This window comes from Felis catus, chromosome B1, assembly GCF_018350175.1.
Source record: "Felis catus isolate Fca126 chromosome B1, F.catus_Fca126_mat1.0, whole genome shotgun sequence".
Lineage (NCBI taxonomy): Eukaryota > Metazoa > Chordata > Mammalia > Carnivora > Felidae > Felis > Felis catus.
Genome location: NC_058371.1, coordinates 15,161,137 through 15,176,124, shown reverse-complemented (window position 1 = coordinate 15,176,124; position 14,988 = coordinate 15,161,137). Strand labels below are relative to the sequence as shown.

General features: G+C 39.9%; 1 protein-coding gene across 2 annotated transcripts in view; it reads left to right on the top strand.

The window, feature by feature from the left end:
* Window positions 1–14,988, top strand: part of ENPP6 (ectonucleotide pyrophosphatase/phosphodiesterase 6) — a 138,627-nt gene that overhangs the window by 71,685 nt on the left and 51,954 nt on the right. For both annotated transcript variants that reach the window (XM_045055209.1, XM_003984581.6), the window contains one exon: window positions 13,542–13,721. In XM_045055209.1, coding sequence (XP_044911144.1) covers window positions 13,542–13,721 — 180 coding nt within the window. The remainder of the gene's footprint in view (window positions 1–13,541; window positions 13,722–14,988) is intronic.

The following is a 14,988-nucleotide window of genomic DNA, read 5'->3' as shown; positions in this document are numbered from 1 at the left end:
ACTTTAGAAATTCAAGATTAATATCACTTTGTAAAGATGATTATACATCAGAATTAAGAAAGCTTTTGTATAATAGAGAAATTCCTCTTTTGGTTCCTCATTGGCTGTGGAACCTGTGTGTTTTGTAAAATAATAGGCTATATGGTTGTTTTCTGCATTGTATTTATAGACATAAGTAAATGGTTAAAAAAAAACACAAAAAAACCAAGAGGTCCCCCTCCTGAAATCAGCATAAATGTATGTTCCAGAATACAAATATGACCACTAACTCTATTGTAGTCATGAAGAGTGAAGAGCAAAGAACATTCTATTGACAGACAGGTAATCAGAGTTCAAGTTGCTTTTGTTCCCTTTGCGCCTACACCCATGCACCACTTATTAGCACTGTGACCTTGAGCAAAATACTCACCCCTTACACACCTAATGCATACATAGACAGAGAGTTATTCCTTTCCTCTGAATTTGCAGGTAGAGGATTAGATCAAGAGGCCACCTGTGGCCTTATGGTCCCTTTTCTAAGCTATATGTGGGACCATAAGCACTCACAAGGCCCTGTGGTGATAACATCAGACTCAGGTGATCCCTAATATTTAGTTAAGGGCCTACTCGAGTGGTCAATGTGATTTTCTTTTCTTCATTTTTCATTTTATTTTAAGATTTATTCTTATTTTTTAAAATTTAAATTCAAGTTAGTTAATATACCGTGTAGTCTTGGCTTCAGGAGTAGAACCCAGTGATTCATCGCTTAACATGTAACATCCAGTGCTCATCCTGAAAAGTGCCCACCCTAATGTCGTCGCCCATTTAGCCCACCCCCCCCCCCATCCAACACTTCTCCAGCAACCCTCAATTTATTCTCTGTTTGTAAGAGTTGCTTATGGTTTGTCTCCCTTTCTGTGTTTTATCTTATATTTCCTTCCCTTCCCCTATGTTCACCTGTCAGTCAGAGAAAGATAACAATGTGATTTTTTACCAAAAAAATCTGTCTTATGGTTTCCCTTGGCTGCTGTGCTGGGTCTTCTCTGTTTGTGTATTTGTCTGACTCCACCTCCTCTAGTGCTCCTGGAACCCCAGGAGGCTGAGCTTCTGGATGGCCTCAGCTGGACAGAGGGAGGAGATTGAAGTCACGAGAGTGGTCCTGATGCCCCTGCTCAGTGCTGGCCTCACTCCTCTCCTCCTTGCTCAAGCCTGGGTGGGGCTGGGGGTGGGGGTGCTGGCTCCCTGCTACAGTAATCTTGGGTTGCTTCACCGTCTGCGGTTGGTTCTCCCGAACCCTGGCCACCCCTTTGTAAATAGTCCCTCTTCGGGGGCCTGTACCATCTGTTTACTGTGCCGGGACCTTGACTGAGTCAAGCCATGACGACCTTGAGTTGTACCAGCACATCGTGTCATTAAGAGCATCTCGCCCTGTGAGGAAAGTGAACACAGAGTGATAGAAAGTGAAATTCTGCATCTGACCTAAGAAGTATCCCCTCTCTCATCTGTTCATCATTTTGTGCTTGCCATCACCTCGGTGCGCATGAAAAGTCCTCCCTAGCTTTCAAATCCTAGCTCCTCTAGAAGCTTGCCCTGACTCCTCCAGGCCGACTTGGCCTGCCCTCATCCCTCCATTCCTGCTGGGCTCCACGGGTACCTCCTTTCGCGCTTCTCAGGCTTCACTGTTACTGCGAAACAGCAACAAAGAAAGGACGCCTCAGCGTGATGGTTGAGGGTTGCCAGGTAAAATATAGCGTACGCAGTTACATTTGAATTTTAGGTAAACAACAAATAATGCTTTAGCACAAGTCTGTTCCACGGGGTTTTTGGGACGTACTTACAGTAAAAAAAAAAAAAAAATCATTGTTGTCTGAAATTCAAATTTAACTGGGAGCCTTCCATCTTTGTCTTTTTTTTCTTTTTTTCCCCTAAAATAAACCTGGCAACTCTAACTACAATGGCCTTCTAAAGTGGGTGGCTCCTGTTTAAAGAAACTTGTCTTGTCTTGTCTTGTCTTGTCTTGTCTTGTCTTGTCTTTTCTTTTCTTTTCTTTTCTTTTCTTTTCTTTTCTTTTCTTTTCTTTTCTTTTCTTTTTTCTTCTCTTTTCTTTTCTTTCCTTCCTTCCAGCATTCTATGAGCTAATGAGCCTGCAAATTTGGGAGTTGAGCAGGAGCTCTGGAGGGCTGAATTGCTTTTGAGAAAACTGAAGTCTGGAGAGAAATGTGGCCGGTAGGTGCTGTGGAGCAGAGGGTGGAGAAGAGGCGAATCAATGAGATGGACAAGGCTGGGACCTTTATAGTGAGGGGACCGAGGAGGAAGCCTGGGTGGGGGAGCTGAGCGGGCTTAGGAGAACTTTGTGTCTGATGCTCAATTTGAAGTTCTGCACATTGTTCTCCAGCCCCCACCCCCACTCCCCTGAATGCCCAGTAAAGTTCACCCCCTCGTGAATATTTTGTGTGTGGGGTTTCTTTGTAGAAATGTAACACAATGCAGTAAAAGGCTGAGCTCCATTTCTGGGGTGTTATGTATTATGGAAGCAGGCGTCTTGAGGTCGAAGTGCCTGCAGTTATGTGGGGCTCCTGGGAATTTGCAAGAATCTTGGTGGAAATAGGGTTGGAACAAACCATGTGGAGAGCTCAAGAGAAAGGCGGTTCCAGCTGATCTGTAGATTACATTTGATTCTCTACCCTAATAATAACAACATAAGTTCATGTTAACAGCGCTTACTGTGCTGTGTGTGTGTGTGTGTGTGTGTGTATATATGTATATATATACACACACACACACATATGTATGTGTGTGTACGTATGTCCACGTATACACAAACACACCCCTCACTTTGTTCGGTTTGAGTAAACACAAAAATCCAGTTACCACAGTTTAGTTAAATAATACCAGCTTCCCAGAAAGAGGATTCTAACTTGAGTTGCCCCCTATATTAACTAAAATAAATATGGCAACCTTAACTGTAGCTCTTGTAACGTAAAGTGTAATTCACTGCTGGCTCCTCAGTCCACAAATCACTACGTAAATAACAAATGTGCATCATGATCAGTGACCAATCGTATCACCTCTTTCAAAGTCTGTTGGTAATTGGTTGTTGGACATGTTGCTTAGTTCATGCACAGACAGCAAAACGTACCACTGTTTTGCCTCCTCGCCTGCCGGTGCAATTATAAACCCACAGAATTTGACTTTAAATTAAATGCGACAGGTCACCCTGGTTCTCTTCCACCCTTGAAGGAAGATGTGAACATTTCCTTTTGACTACAAAAACATTTTCAATAATCCAGCAAATCGATCAAGGAGCTATTTCAACTTTTTAAAAACCTATTTTCTTAGACAAGCTTTTGACCAGCCTATTGATGCTACAGTGGGACATCATGAAGTTTCTTTAGCTAAGTTTTGGAAGAAATATGACCTAAAACATGCAGCTGAAAGCATCCCAGCACAATGGAAGCAAGTAACGTGAGTGCCACGTGGCAGGAATGTCCTGAATTGTGCAAATGACTCTGCAGGATCTGAATCAAAAGTCGTTGGGGTCCTAGAGGAAATAGTTGATCGCGGGGATACTGACACCAGCATCACTGGGACCTGTCGCTGTGCAGCCAGAGGAACTTACTGAAGGTGAACTTACTGGCATAAATGAAGAAAGCAGTTGTAATGAAGAGGTTGAAGCTGTCCTGACGTGACACCAGCAAAAATTTTCCCATTAAAAGAATTCTCAGAGATATTTCATAACATGGAAACTCAAAGGATAAAATGTTTGAAGCTGATCCAAACTGAAAGGGTAGGACAGGGGCGCATGGGCGGCTCAGTCGGGTAAGCGTCTGACTCCTCTGACTTTGGCTCAGGTCATGATCACAGTTTATGAGTTCGAGCCCCGCATCGGGCTCTGCACTGGCAGTGTGGAACCTGCTTGGGATTCTCTCTCTCCCTCTCTCTCTGCTCCACGCTCTCTCAAAACAAATAAATAAACTTTAAAAAAAAGGGTAGGACAATTTGCTAAGGCCAGGAAAATATGCTCACTTGTATCGTGTTATATCTTGGGAAGAAGCAGCCAAACAGTGTTCAAAACATTCTGATAAGTGTTTTGTATTTACAAAGACATAAGACTCTTTGGGTGTCGATATTTCTAATGTTTTAAATTGCAATGTGCTAGTAAGTATTAATTTTACCATTTTCTTCATTTCCCTATCATTACTTACAATAAGAGTTTTTAATATTTTAAAAAAATTTTAATATTTTAAATACATTAAATTATTTAAAAAATTTTTTAATATTTTAAAAATAAATATTTAAATATTTAAAAAAATTAAAGGCCATGGAACAATTATAATTTTTCCCACTGATTATTAGGATAGTTTTGCATGGTTTAAGCTTGCATAGTCATTTTTAAGAATTTTAATTCCAGTTAATTAACATGCAGTGTTCTATTAGTCTCGGGTGTACAATATAGTGACTCAACAATTCTATACCTTATTCAGTGCCCATCATGCTAAGTGTTTTTTTAATCCCCTTCACCTATTTCATCCCCACCCCTGTAACCATATGTTTATTAAGAGTGGTTTTTTTGTTTGTGTCTTTTTTTCTTTGTTCATTTGCTTGTTTCTTAAATTCCACATATGAGTGAAATCATATGGTATTTGTCTTTCTCTGATTGACTTATTTTGGTTAGCATTATTCTACCCTCTACATCTGTCCATGTTGTTGCAAATGGCAAGATTTCATTCTTTTTATGGCTGAGTAATATTCCATTGTATACATATCCCACTTCTTCTTTATCTATTCATCAATTGATAGATATTTGGTTTGCTTCCATAGTTTGGCCTTTGTAAAAATGCTGCAATAAACATAGGGGTGCAAGTATTCCTTTGAATTAGTGTTTTCATATTCTTTGGGTAAATACCCAGTAGTGGAATTACTGGATCATATAGTAATTATTTTTAATATTTTGAGGAACCTCTATACTGTTTTCCACAGTGGCTGCACCCGTTTGCATTCCTATCAACAGTGCACAAGTGTTCCTTTTTCTCCACATCCTCACCAACAATTGTTGTTTCTTGTCTTTTTGATTTTAGCCTTTCTGACAGATGTGAGGTGATATCTCATTGTGGTTTTGGTTTGCATTTCCTTGACAATGAGTGATGTTGAACATCTTTTCATGTGTGTGTTGGCCATCTGTCTATTTCTTTGGAGAAATGTCTATTCATGTCTTCTGCTCATTTTTAATTGGATTATTTGTGTTTTTGGTATTGAGTTGTAGAAGCTCTTTATATATCTTGAATATTAACCCTTTATTGGATATGTCATTTGCAAATATCTTCTCCCATTCAGTACATTGTCTTTTAGATTGTTGATTGTTTCCTTCACTGTGCAGAAGCTTTTAATCTTGATGTAGTCCCAATAGTTTAATTTTGCTTTTGTTTCCTTTGCCTCAGGAGACCTATCTAGAAAAATGTTGCTATGGGTGATGTCAAAGAAATTACTGCCTGTGCTCTCTTCTAGGATTTTTATGGTTTCAGGTCTCACATTTAGGTCCGTAATCTATTTTGATTTTATTTTATGTGTGGTGTAAGAAAGTGCTCCAGTTTCATTCTTTTGCATGTAGCTGTACAGTTTTCCCACACCATTTGTGGAAGACATTGTCTTTCTCCCATCGCATATTCTTTCCTCCTTTGTTGAAGATTAATTGATCATATAATTAGGGGTATATCTCTAGGTTCTTTATTCTGTTCCTTTGATCTGTGTGTCTGTTTTTGTGTCCGTACCGTACTGTTTTGATTATTCAGCTTTGTCGTACATCTTGAAATCTGGGAATGTGATACGTCCAGTTTTGTTCTTCTTTTTCAAGATTGCTTTAGCTATTCAGAGTTTTTCTGTAGTTCCATATAAATTTTAGGATTGTTTGTGCTAGTTCTGTAAAAAATGCTGTTGGTATTTTGATAGGGATTGCATTAAATGTTTAGATTGCTTTGGGTAGTATGGACATTTTAACAATATCTGTTCTTCCAATCCATGAGCATGGGATATCTTTCCATTTGTTTGTGTTGTCTTCCATTTCTTTCATCACTGTTTTATAGTTCTCAGACCTCCTTGGTTAAGTTTATTCCTGGGTATTTTACTCTTTTTTGTGCAATTGTAAATGGGATTATTTTCTTAATTTCTCTTTCTGCTACTTCATTATTAGTATATAGAAATACAATGGATTCTTGTATATTAATTTTGTGTCCTGCAACCTTACTGAATTCATTTATCAGTTCTCATAGCATTTTGGTCGAGTCTTTAGGGTCTTCTATATATAGTATCCTGTCATCTGCAAATAGTAGAAGTTTTACTTTTTCCTTACCAGTTTGGATGCTTTTTATTTATTTTTGTTGCCTGATGGCTGTGGCTAGGATTTCCAGTATTATGTTGAATAAAAGTGGGGAGAGTGGACAGCCTTGTCTTTTCCTGACCTTAGGGGAAAAACTCTCAGTGTTTTACCATTGAGTGTGATGTTAGCTGTGGCTCTTTCATATGTGGCCTTTATTATGTTGATGTATGTTCCCTCTAAACTTACTTTGATGAGGCTTTTTTTTATAGCCTCATGTTTGGATGTTGTACTTTGTCAAATGCTTTTTCTGCATCTATTGAAATGATCATAAGGTTCTTATCCTTTCTTTTATTAATGTTATGTATCACATGGACTGATTTGCAAATATTGAACCACCCTTGTATCCTCGGAATAAATCCCACTTGATAGTGGTGAATAATTTTTTTAATAAATTGTTGAGTTCGGTTTACTAATATTTTGTTGAGGATTTTGCATCTATGTTCATCAGAGATATTGGCCTGTAGCTCTCTTTTTTTGTAGTATCTTTATCTAGTTTGGGTATTAAAGAATGAATATAGAATGATTATGGAAGTGTTTCTTCCATTTCTATTTTTTGGAGTAGTTTGAGAATAATAGGTATTAACTCTTCTTAAATGTTTGGTAGAATTAATCTGTGAAGCCGGCTGGCCCAGGACTTTTGTTTGTTGGGAGTTTTTTGATTACTGATTGCTGGTAATTTGTTCAAATTTTCTGTTTCTTCCTGATTCAGTTTTGGGAGGTTATATGTTTCAAGGAATTTATCCCTTTCTTTTAGGTTGTCCAATTTGTTGATTTATAGTTTTTATAATATTCTTTTATAATCCTTTGTATTTCTGTGGTATGGGTTATTCCTCCTCTTTCATTTCTGATTTTGTTTATTTGATTCCCCCCTCCCTTTTTTGATGAGTCTTGCTTAAGGCTTATCAATTTTGTTTATCTTTTTAAAGAACCAGCTCCTGGTTTCATTAATGTCTTCTACTGATTATTTTAGTTTCTATTTCATCTATTTCTGCTCTAATCATTATTGTTTTCTTCCTTCTACTGGTTTTGGGTTTTGTTTGGTCTTCTTTTTCTAGCTCCTTTAGATATAAATTAGGTTGTTTATTTGAGATTTTTCTTACTTCTTAAGGTAGACCTGTATTGCTATAAACTTCCCTCTTAGAACAGCTTTTGCTGCATTCCAAAGATTTTGGATCATTGTGTTTTCATTTCCATTTGTCTCCATGTATTTTTTGATTTTCTTTTTGATTTCTTGGTTGACCCATTCGTTGCTTAGTAGAATGTTATTTAACCTCCCTGCATTTGTGTTCTTTCCAGAGTTTTTCTTGTGGTTGGTTTCTAGTTTCATAGCATCGTGATTCAATCTTTCTGAATTTGTTGAGACTTGTTTTGTGGCCTAATCTGTGATCTGTTCTGGAGAATGTTCTATGTGCACTGGAAAAAAAAAATATGTAGGGGCACCTGGGTGGCTCAGTTGGTTAAACGTCCAACTTCAGCTCAGGTCATGATCTCACAGTTCGTGAGTTCAAGCCCCACATTGGGCTCTGTGCTGACAGCTCAGAGCCTGGAGCCTGCTTCGGATTCTGTGTCTCCCTCTCTTTCTGCTCCTCCCCTGCTTGCACTCTGTCACTGTCTCAAAACTGAATAAACATTAAAAAAAATTTTTTTAAATGTGTATTCTTCTGTTTTAGGATGAAATGTTCTGAATATATTTGTTAGATTCATCTGATCCAATGTGTCATTCAAAGCCACTGTTTCCTTGTTGATTTTCTATTTGGATGGTCCATCCATTGATGTCAGTGGGGTGTTGAAGTCCACTATTATTATTGTATTACTGTCAATTACTTTCTTTATGTTTATTATTAGCACTTTATATATTTGGGTCCTGCATTGTTGGGTGCATAAATATTTATAATTGTTATATCTTTTTGTTGGATTTTTTCCCTTCGTGATTATATAGTGTCCTTCTTTGTTTCTTGTTGCAGTTTTTGTTTTAAAGTCCATTTTGACCAATATAAGTATTGCTACCTCAGCTCTTTTCACTTCCATTTCCTCGATAAATGCTTTTCCATCCCTTAACATTCAATCTGCATATGCCTTCAGGTCTTAAATGGATCTCTTGTAGGCAGAAAATAGATGGGTCTTGCATTTTTATCCATTTTGTCACCCCATGTCTTTTGATTGGAGCACTTAGTACATTTACATTCAAAGTAATATTGATAGGTATGTACTTTATTGCCATCTTGTTACTTGTCTTATGGTTGTTTCCATAGTTCTTCTCTGTTCCTTTCTTCTCTTGCTCTCTTCTCTCACGGTTTGTTGACTTTCTTTAGTGATATACTTGAATTCATTTCTCTTTGTTTTTGTGCAGGGTCATTTTTATGGTCCTGCACTACCATGCGAAGGGAGAATTACATATCTATATGTATCTATCACCATAATCATTATCATGCCCATTAGATAAGAAAATTGATAAGAAAATTGATGCCTCAGAGAGTCAAAGCTACTTGTCCAAAGTCATACAGATAGTAAATAGTAGAGTTTGAATTTACACCTATGCAATCTGCCTCCAAGACTTGCCCCCTTAACCATTATGCCACACTGTTGCCCCCACCAAGCTATGAGCACTTCAAATACAGAGGCCATAATTTGTGATCTTTAAATGCCTGGCATGTAAACATTTGATGTGGCGTAAATGAAAAAAAAAAATGAAATAAGAAACTATAAAAGGAATTAACATTTACTGTTTGAAAATAATGAGAAAACATTAAGACTGCTTGAAGATGAAGTCGTAGCAACAACCTTATAGATGTCCTTCAGTTATAGATAAAATGGACAGATCCACAGCTATCTCATTTGATGTGAAGGCCAGCCATTTCTGGGATGTCTGGGAACATATAACAGGTGCAGAGGATTATTCGGGTATTTGCCAAGAAACTTCTGGTGATGGTCATTATGTCAGAACACACTTGACTGAGACTTTGAGGAATAAAAAATGAAGGTTTCCTATCCTGCTCCTTCCATACAACAGTTCTAGGTGTGGAAACTGTTCCATGAGTATCCTCTGAGACAGGCAGGCAGTAGCCCCCATGTTTGCCACTGGCCTGAGTAGCCACTAGCTGCTCCCAGTTAAATGCAGCAGCTCTTAAACTGAGGTGACATCTATGGATGGGCTTCAAGAGTTCACAAGTCTTTCAGGTAGCAGGTCAATTGCCACATTTTGTGTTAATAAGTTTATAAACATTTGGGTCTTAGGGATAAAGCAGGAGAAAAGAGAAAAACATTCAACTGTATTTGGAAATTTTTCTACCAGGAGCTGCCCTCATTTTCACAGTGAGTAATACACCTTCTGGAACAAATTTTAGAGCCCTAGTTAGCTGTCACTTGGGATGAGCAGAAGTAGACCTTCTTTACACCATGCCCGAAAACCACCTGAGATTTGAGATTTGTGGTTTGTGTCCATGTCAGGAAAGTTTCTGTTGAAGTCTTGAGGAAAGGGTCCAAATAATGAAACTATAGCAAAGCTCTGTTTGGAAAGCCCAAACCAGAGGAAAACCAAGGAGAGTTGCAGATGTATAAAAATAGATGTGGGTCAGACAGAAATATGGAGATGAGAGCTTGTGGGCTGCAGAAGCCAGTACATTGTGTTTTGTTCTGTGCTGTTTTTATAGCCGCCACATTTGCCCAGGCAGTAAAAACAAAAGAGCGAGAGAGAGACAGGGCAGGTAAGGAAACCAGCTTGAGTAAGAGCGGACTCCTACTGTTACAAGCACAGACTGCCAGCCTTAATGTATTCATGGGAAGAAAGTCAGCTCATCTGGGAGAGAAGATTCAGAGCAGACATGAGACGGGAACATACAGCCTCCTGCTGACTTCCCAGAACAAAGGGATGCCCCTGGGGACTAGCACAGCATCTACGATTGAGCCTTTGAAGAATACACCTTCTCGTTTTAACTCAAGGCCCTAAATCCACCCAAAGAATAAAACCTACTTTCTAAACAGAGGTCCGAGGATAACCTCCTTGTTGAAAGATCTCCACTGTTAACAGAAACCCATTAACTCACGTAGGGAGAACTACTGGTCCCCGGATCTTCCTTAGGTGCCCTTCACTCATAGGAAGTGAGCAAGAACCTCTGTTCCAGCACATCACTCCCAGCCTTTGGAGAAATGTTGACTTCCATGGGTCCAAGTTTCCTTTAGAATGGATGAACCACTCTGGGCCAGCCTAGACCAACCAGTGTGCTAGATGGGAGCAGGAACCAAAGCCATCCTTGGGGTCCTTGTGTTAAAGATGCCTCCCTAAAGAATGCTTTAATTATAAAGTTATTGGAGCTCCCTTGAATGAGTGGGCACCACTGATTCGACTGGTGTGTAAAAGGAGTACCAAGGCTAATGCTACATCCCACATAATGGGGAGGAGAGAATATCCAACATGAAAAAAGCTAAGGGACCCAGATAACCACAGGAAACAAGATATCATCATTTGAAAATTTAAAATATGCCAGAACTGTGTTACCTGCACACATAGATTCTGTCTCTCCTCGGTGAGGCACTATACATGTTTCCAAAGAAACGTGTGTAAGAGGTAGAGAATTTGGGGCGCCTGGGTGGCGCAGTCGGTTGAGCGTCCGACTTCAGCCAGGTCACGATCTCACGGTCCGTGAGTTCGAGCCCCGCGTCGGGCTCTGGGCTGATGGCTCAGAGCCTGGAGCCTGCTTCCGATTCTGTGTCTCCCTCTCTCTCTGCCCCTCCCCTGTTCATGCTCTGTCTCTCTCTGTCCGAAAAATAAATAAACGTTGAAAAAAAATTTTTTTTAAAAAAAGAGGTAGAGAATTTAATGTAACAGACATTCTCTAGAAGAATGTTCTCTCTCTGTCTCTCATCTCTGTGTCTCTCCTGCACAGACACCTTCCACCATCCAGTCACATGGCAGCTCTATAATCCACAGGAGGCTCCTTATAAATTTTTACCCAGAAAGCAAAAGAAGGCAAGAGAGTTTCCACCCTTTACGGTCTAGACGGTTGAGTGAGAGTGTTAAAAAAAAGAAAAATATTTTACCAAATGATATTGTGGCATTTCTGAGATATACAATAGAGGTTATAAGTACTTTTAAACATTATTTTTTTGTTGCTTCATCCTTCTCTGCAAGTAACACCTAGTGGAAACTGAATCACATGAGGCCCCTGCTTAGATTCGGGTTTCAGGCATTTCTTCTAAAATAGTCAAAACAGTTCCAAACAAAAGCAGAGATTCCTACACCCCTCCCACTTGGTACCTGTCCCCATTATTCCCCTACCTGATATCCCTAGCTTTTGCAGCCCTTTCCTGTGACTCATCTAGAAACTTCTCTTGGTTTACTGACTTCAGTAACACTTTCGACACCCCTTTCCAATTTTGCACCCTTGCTCAGTGTCTGTGACACCAGCTCCAGATGAGATACCCCTGCCCTTAGGAGGGCATTAGAAGACATCTACAGGGGAAGACCAGAAAGGACACATTTCCCAATGAATATTGTCATGATTATCTTGCCTTGTGAAAAGGATAAGTGAGCATTAGTAGGATAATAAAAAACATTTTAGGTACAGGATGCAAGTTTTGGGTAAAGAAAGCAGGTAAGAAATTATACTCATGAGAGGGTTTCTCTTGATATTATTAAACTTTGATACACTAAAAACAAAAAAAGTAACATGGTTAACCAATACTCCTACTTTTAATGAGTTAGAACACACTAGGAATTATCCTCAGCAAAAGAGTGGGTGAGAATCCTTACAATTCTTAAGTTAAGTTGGCAGCTTGGTCCCGTTCTTAGTCCGGGCCCAAGGAAGCCTGTCTCTTTTATGCAAAAGGACCTCTGTTGAGTATTACATACAGGGCATTGGAGGATGGGGACCACATGAATTTATTTTGGATGTCTAAGCTTATCACAATGCAGAGCCCATAGGACCCTGACTAAATGTTAGTTGAAGGAATAACTAACCATTGGAGAAATTGCTTTAACCACTGGAGAAATCTTAACCATTGGAGAAATTGCTCAAAGTTTTTTACTTTATTTTTTAATTTTATCAGTCCACATGTGAAAGCTTTGGTCAGGGTCAAAAATCTAACTCTGTAGCCTTGGGTAAAAACCATTTTGTCTGGATCTCTGGCCTTTAAATTCAAAGCATGATTTGTAGAAGGCCTGGGTTTCTGTGATGAAATAAAAGGTTTTCCTTTATGATATTTTGGGTCTCCAAATTTTCAAAATTGTATTTTATGGTTTCTCCTTGCTTTCATTCAAAAACAAAGTGTGTGTGTGTGTGTGTGTGTGTGTGTGTGTGTTGGGGTGGGGTGGGGTAGGGGTGCTCGGGAAGAAAGAACAACAGCAAACAAACAAAAAAATCCACTTGGATTAAGCGTAGTTAGTGAGCTCGGTGAAGCATATTTCATCGTGATGCCAAATGACGCTCACTAAAATTGCAGCAGTTTTTGATGCACTTGCCAATGTTTGTGTTATTTTTACTTTAAAGATGTAGCAGATTGCTCCAAAATAAATAATTTAAGCCTAACGTTTCAAAAGAGTCCAAGCACTTGCATCTTTCACTTCTGGCTTCTCTTCTGGGACTAAGCTGTGCCCAACAGAAGCAATCCTCATTTCTATATAACACTCCATTTGGAGGGTTGTTTTCTTGCTTTGTTTTCCAAAGTTGAATCTATTTTTCACCATTCTGTTCCAAATGTCGTAGATCCTATCAGTGCTCTGTGCTGAAGCGATAACTCCTCTTATCCAGGGAAACAAGGGAATAAACCCCCCAGCATCTAGATTCGTGACTGTGTGGGAGCAGAGCTTCGGAGGGGTGCTCTGGGGTGAAAAGTTAAACCAAGCCCTATGGGAATCTACAGTTTTCATACTGATTCATATTTAGATTTCAAGCTGTGAACAATGGGTCAATTTGTGCACACAATGTCCTCAGTGTAATTTAAAATAGCTTGGCAAGTTAACTTCACAAAAAATGACCCCATCCTCAATTATTAGACTACTCATTGGATTGTTCTTGTGGTACAGTCTAAGAGAGAAGAAATATCTATGATGAAAAAGTCAAAAGAAAATCTTCATGCTGTTCTGTACTTAACTAAATGTGCATGAATGGCTTTTATAAACAGACAAGAGAAAATGGCTTTTATAAAAAGACCAGAACAATAAACTGACAGCCTTGTGTTCTCATTAACATAGGCCGCCATTGTGAGGTCCATCAGATGATTGGAAACTACATGTGGGACCCCAACACCAACAAGTCATTTGACATTGGTGTCAACAGAGACAGCCTGATGCCTCTCTGGTGGAATGGATCAGAACCTCTGTGGGTCACTCTGACCAAGGCCAAAAGGAAGGTCTACATGTACTACTGGCCAGGTGAGTGTGTTGGCCTCCAGGCCCCTCTAGCCTTCCAAATCTCAAACACCATGGAGTCTCTGAAGACAAACGACGTAATTGTCATGTCTAAGACCAAGCCAAGGTTTGGAAAGTGGGAACACTATAAGAAATATGTTTTATGGGCATGGTTTTTAAACTTTTGTTTTGAGCTCTCTAGCATTGGACCAGACACCACACCATTTCCTGATTTCCTTGGTTCAGCAGTACTGCTTCGGTATATCCTGCTTTTTCATGTGCAAAAGTGTGGATATACAAAAGAGATAAATTAGGTGTTGCTTCTCTGCTTTACAAAAGAATCTGGCATACTGTTTCTATGGATCTTGAGCTCCCCTACAATGCTGAAAACAGGACTCAAAGCTCTTCCAACTTTTGGGTACTATAGTAAATGAAGTCTCTCTGCATTTATATTCCTCCTGTACATAGTAGATCAATGAGAAACTAAATTACTTTACTTACTGCAGTGAGGTAAGTCATTGTGCAAACTACCCTGACTCCTGTGAGAAGTCTTCAGAATACTCTTGTCTTGGCAGTCAAAACCCTTTCACTACGGATGAGAGGATTTAGTGATAATAAAATAATCAACTTACAGGTGTCTTCCCATTGGTGGGATTCGTTCTTTAGGTGAGTGGGCAAATTGACCTTCCTATGTACGTGGCCGTAGATGCTTTTTTTTCCCAAATTCTTAATGGTGTTACACTGCTGATTGCCATCATGGAAGAAGATATCAGGGGAGGCCTGGAAGAAATAAAGGGATTAATGGGGAGAGACAGCTAGGGGAGCTCACTGGCAGCAGCCTGATAAAATTGTGAGAGCACGGTGGGTTGTGGGAGACCATGGCAGGTGGAGGTGGGGGAGGACGGAGAGAAGGATGAGTAAGCCGAGGCTGAACCACAGATGGCCCACATTGAGGGCGTGGGCCTTCAGCAGGAGTTTGGAGAACGCTGGTTGGAGGTGGTCACATGGAGAGCTGCTCGGGGCACTCAAGACTGTGCCAACTCTTAGAGGAGCATAGCACACAGACAGATGGAGACTGTGGAAAGCAGACCCACAGCCGAGCTGGGGTAAGCGCCCGGAAAGCTGCCACAGAGCAGAGACTAGCATCCGTAGGTGAGCCCGTGAAGGCCAGAGCAGACCGCATGAATTCAAACTGGGCATGAGAACCAGTATACACAGGATGGCTCTGCTGGCAGATGGAATTTCAGGGGAGTACTGGAGTTTCTTCAGAGGACACCTGGGATTCTGCCCA